General features: G+C 37.0%; 1 protein-coding gene across 1 annotated transcript; it reads left to right on the top strand.

The window, feature by feature from the left end:
• Positions 1 to 1,363: 1,363 nt before the first annotated feature.
• Positions 1,364 to 3,352, top strand: LOC127624853 (caspase-3-like). The gene is made up of 6 exons (XM_052099804.1): positions 1,364 to 1,392; positions 1,476 to 1,564; positions 1,743 to 1,877; positions 1,971 to 2,149; positions 2,260 to 2,377; positions 2,467 to 3,352. The coding sequence occupies exons 1-6, from the start codon at positions 1,364 to 1,366 to the stop codon at positions 2,700 to 2,702; spliced, it is 786 nt and encodes a 261-aa protein (XP_051955764.1). The 3' UTR covers positions 2,703 to 3,352.
• The last annotated feature ends 1,860 nt before the right edge of the window (positions 3,353 to 5,212 follow it).

Consider the following 5,212-nt stretch of genomic DNA (forward strand, 5'->3'; position numbering starts at 1 on the left):
ACCATGTACTGTATATACAGTAACTGCAAGGCTTAACACAGAAGAATGGCTGTGATTGGATTATGAGTCATAAATCTTTCTCACAGCACACACACTTAACTGCGCTGTCACAATATAATGACCTGAAGAATGTACAGGTATATACTGTATTTTGTCTAATACAGTAACTTGCAAGCATCTAGTTTTGCATTGCTCTAAATGACTTTAAAGTTGTATTTAAAATAAATGAAAGAAATGTTCCAATACAATTCAATGCAGAATTTGTACGTAACAAGGCTGAAGTGGCACATTCAAATAAAGAGATATATTAACTAGATTATATGATCATTATGATCTGTTTGCATAATATGGTTTTCATTCTCTTCCTCTTTCTTTCATTAACATCTTCAATGTAGCCTACCGTATGTAGCCCTCTGGAGAACTGTAGAGGGCGCAACTATGTTGTAATGACTTAAAAATGGTCTGATATTATAAAGCCTCTTTTGACCCTTTTCAGAAAACTTTTCTTTAACAAGACAACTTATGTTTTGTATGGGCACTTTGTTTTGCCCATATCCTGATAAGAATTTATTATTATTAGTGGTGCTTGCAAAGCAACATATTATTATTCTTCCGTACAAAACTTCGGCACCTAACTCGTGCCGAATCATGCTAACACATGTTAGCTTCGCCTAGCGAAGGGCTAAAACATGCTAAAAACGTGCTTGCATCATGTTAACACATGCTAGCAACACCTAGCAAAGTGCTAAAACATGCTAAACACATGCTAGCATCATGCTAACACATGCTAGCATCGCCTAGCGAAGTGCAAAAACATGTTAAAAACGTGCTAGCATCATGCTAACACATGTTAACATCGCCTAACAAGTGCTAAAACATACTAAAAACGTGCTAACATCATGCTAACACATGCTAGCAACATTCTATGACCATTATTTTAGTGCTTAGCAACAAGTTAGAAAATGCTATTTGACGAGTTTTGCCACGGCAAGCACCACTCACATTTTCTTCAGGAAATGTACATATCTAGTTATTATTATTATTTAGAATTACCTTTATTTGTTATCTTATCATCTCTTCTCCTAAATACAGCTATAATACTCATTAGGAAAAGATGGGGCAGAAAATAGTAATATATTGGTCCATGGTCCAGAAGATCTGTTTGTGGAAGAGGCTTGAATGAAGCTGTTCAAAATTAAATATCATCATTTTGAGGCAGCACCATGGACTTTGAAGTCTTTAGTAGAAAAATGAAAGCAAAGGAGACAGAATTTTATGTTAATTGGAGAAGTGAGATTTTGGGAAGCTACCCTATTTAATCCTCGAACACAGAGCACAGTGGTGTTGTGAATCAAGTGCTAGAATGAGCTCCCGTGCTTCTGAAGATCACAGGTAAGACTCTCGGCCCAGGTGACTTTTTACTTTTTCTTATGCAAAATGTGAAGATGTCCTGATTATCATGCTTGCATTCACAGAGATTCCAAGAAGCCGTGTGTGTTTGAGCCCTATAAGAAACATAAAAAGATAGGCAAATGTCTAATCATCAATAATGAGCACTTTTTCGGTGAGTATATAAATACATGGAAATGCATATGAAATATTGATATTGAGTTCCATGTGAGAAGAAAGAGACCACAAAGTGGGACAAGAGACATGGAAAAAGAGGCAAAAATTCCACCCATGGTTGTGATTTTATAATATAATTCTTTAAAATGCAATCTAGTTGTGTCTTGCCTTTCCAGGATCTCCAAATTTGCAAAGAGTGGGCGGTTCAACAGATGAAAATCTACTGTACAGTACGTTCCAATCATTGGGCTTTCATGTACAAGTGGAAAAAAACCTGACAGCTGGTCAAATGGTTGACGCACTGACAAAAGGTTGACATTTTCAGTATTCCACATAATATGTGTTCTTTTGTGTTTTTGCCCATACTGTACAAGCATACTGTAAATGATAAATGTGTGTTTCAGTGTCCAAGGATAACCACACAGACATGTCTTGCTTTGTGTGTGTACTGATGAGCCATGGAGCGGAAGGAACCATTCTTGGATCGGATCAGAATTTGGTCCCTATCAAAACTCTAACCTCTACCTTGACCTCTGATCTCTGCCCTAGTCTGCAGGGCAAGCCGAAACTCTTCTTCCTACAGGTAACCACCACCTTCTCACTTGTAGGGGATTGGGAGAACATGTGCATTTCATGACACAGATTACACAGTCAATTACAGCCTATTATTTTGTGGTTTGATTTTCTATTCAGGCCTGCAGGGGGAAGGAAGATGACCCTGTTGTTGAGACAGACTATCCAGAGGGGGATTATGTCATTATGTCAGATGTTCCGGAGGTGGATTTTCTGTGCTGTTATTCAACAGTGGAAGGTTTGCATTGCCCCGGCAGTGGCAAGATCAACTGAAATTGTCTATTTACATTCTCCACACAAATTAAAACAGGTATTTTCCCTCTGCAGGGTATTTCTCATGGAGAAATCCAGATACGGGTTCAGTATTTATCCGTCAGCTTTGCAAGATGTTAATGGACAGTCATTTAGAGATCATTCAGATTCTGATGAGAGTAAACCAACATGTGGCTAATTACTTCAAGTCTTACACCACAGAACTGGAAACGCATGGGAAGAAACAAATGCAATGCATAACCTCCAGACTTACCAAGGATTTTTACCTTCATGCATGTCAAAAAAAATAAATTGTAATGGACCATCATGACGCATTTCCGCATTATTTAGAAACATAAATCTAGATTTAAAAAAAAAAAAATATATATATATTTTGATATTTTGTTTTTATTATTTAATATACATTTCAAACATTATCCTTTGTATTATATTACCCTGGATGTGTTTTCTAATACAGCTGCTGAGAGAGTAAATGCACATTTCCCATCTTCTTTCTTCTGACTGTCGTAACCCATCACGTTAAATTTTTTTAAAGCTGTGGAAACATCATAGTGGCTTTTTTCATTTGATCTTGGTGCAAAATTATATTTGGCATGGTTTCCAATTTACTCCCATTCACCGATATATCAAAGTCCACGTTCTAAAACACAGAAGTCTGTTGCATACAGTGGACAAGATGTTTTTTTCAATAATTGTTTTGATTTAGAAACATAATAAGGTTCCAAGAATAGCAAGGAAGCTATATCCAATTAGCACTACTATGAGTGATAATAATCCTGTTTTTATTATTATTACTATTAGAATAAATTATAATAACTATGTTATAATGCATTAATAATAATAAAATACTGGTAGAATTCAGAATTTACTCTGTCTTTGGGTCAAATTGTATTCTCTCAGAATAGAGCATGTTTTGTTGCATTTAAAAATGATTTTCTAAATAAATAAATGGTCATTGATTGTTATTTGCAGTCTCTCTCTTTTTATCAACCTCTATGGGTATTTTTGAGTGTGGATCATTGATAATCATTAGCCCTGTTACACTGCTATTCTTTGGGAGTTGAATTGGCTTAATTACTTGTGAAAATGCATGTATAATTTACATTTAATCATTTAGCAGACACTATCCAAAGCTACTTATCAAGACAGCAATTTATCATACAAGATCCAACAATTTTGCAGCACTGTAATGCCAAGTTTTAAGCTTCAGCAGGGCGGTTTCTGAGCATATGGTGACCTAAAGTGAAATCCTAATTGAAGGCACTCTTCCCCCTCCCACTCCCAAGTGTGATACCACACTACAGTCTTTGACAAATTTCAAAATATTCACTTCAAATTGGAATATATTTACTAGCCAAAACACAAGCAATTGATGAAAAAACAATCAAATCAAATCAAAGTATCAAAGGCAACCTATTCCAATATGAAGTAACCATAAAGCGGTGTTACCTGATGTCCCTCGGATCTTCTCATCCTGCTCAGTTGAAGTTCCCGTAAGCAATTGAGTTTTAACAAATTCAGGTTTCATCAAGTTACTGCCCTCAAAATACAGCACAAGGTCCGAGTGTCTAAACTAGGGCTTCAAAATATGGAAATTAGCCAACATTTAAGCATACATTCATCATTCTTTAGAAAAATACAGGTAAATACCTATTAAATAACAGGTGCCTCTCCATGTTTGTTAAGCATAAGCATTTGTGAATCAGTGGAGAATCTCTGTTCTCTGTGACTCTAATGAAACTCTAAACAGAGTAGTAATTACAAGCAATTAACCCCCATTGCTCACAGAAGCATCAAAACAACAGAGTATGACATAAATATTATGTGATTAAATTAACATTAATTGCAGTGACCGGTGAGAACACTCTGTGACAGGCTCTTACATGAGCCATTTTGCATGTAATGATTACATATAAAATGGCTATTCACAAGAAATTTGTGTACCTGAATCCCCAGCTGCCATTCCCCTAAATATTTCAATATGGCACCTGGAAATAATGCAGACAAGACAAATTGGGTAGACTGATTTATCTCCAGTGCTGTACCTACCATCAGCTAGTTAGCTGAATTGAAGATAGCATTGAGTCTGTGAGCTAATCTTGGCTAGATGCACAATGTCTATTGTGACAGTAATATACACTCACCTAAATGATTATTAGGAACACCTGTTCAATTTCTCATTAATGCAATTATCTAATCAACCAATCACATGGCAGTTGCTTCAATGCATTTAGGGGTGTGGTCCTGGTCAAGACAATCTCCTGAACTCCAAACTGAATGTCAGAATGGGAAAGAAAGGTGATTTAAGCAATTTTGAGCATGGCATGGTTGTTGGTGCCAGACGGGCCGGTCTGAATATTTCACAATCTGCTCAGTTACTGGGATTTTCCGCACAACCATTTCTAGTGTTTACAAAGAATGGTGTGAAAAGGGAAAAACATCCAGTATGCGGCAGTCCTGTGGGCGAAAATACCTTGTTGATGCTAGAGGTCAGAGGAGAATGGGCCGACTGATTCAAGCTGATAGAAGAGCAACTTTGCCTGAAATAACCACTCGTTACAACCGAGGGATGCAGCAAAGCATTTGTGAAGCCACAACACGCACAACCTTGAGGCGGATGGGCTACAACAGCAGAAGACCCCACCGGGTACCACTCATCTCCACTACAAATAGGAAAAAGAGGCTACAATTTGCAAGAGCTCACCAAAATTGGACAGTTGAAACTGGAAAAATTTTGCCTGGTCTGATGAGTCTTGATTTCTGTTGAGACATTCAGATGGTAGAGTCAGAATTTGGCATA

This window comes from Xyrauchen texanus, chromosome 31 (genome assembly GCF_025860055.1).
Source record: "Xyrauchen texanus isolate HMW12.3.18 chromosome 31, RBS_HiC_50CHRs, whole genome shotgun sequence".
NCBI classification, from domain to species: domain Eukaryota; kingdom Metazoa; phylum Chordata; class Actinopteri; order Cypriniformes; family Catostomidae; genus Xyrauchen; species Xyrauchen texanus.

What these genes read in the sequence shown, in the direction of transcription:
- LOC127624853 (XM_052099804.1), top strand. Translation starts at nt 1,364, where the DNA reads ATGAGCTCCCGTGCTTCTGAAGATCACAG. An exon ending in CGTGCTTCTGAAGATCACAG is followed by an intron (nt 1,393 to 1,475) that starts GTAAGACTCTCG and finishes TTGCATTCACAG; the next exon opens with AGATTCCAAGAAGCCGTGTG. An exon ending in CAATAATGAGCACTTTTTCG is followed by an intron (nt 1,565 to 1,742) that starts GTGAGTATATAA and finishes TTGCCTTTCCAG; the next exon opens with GATCTCCAAATTTGCAAAGA.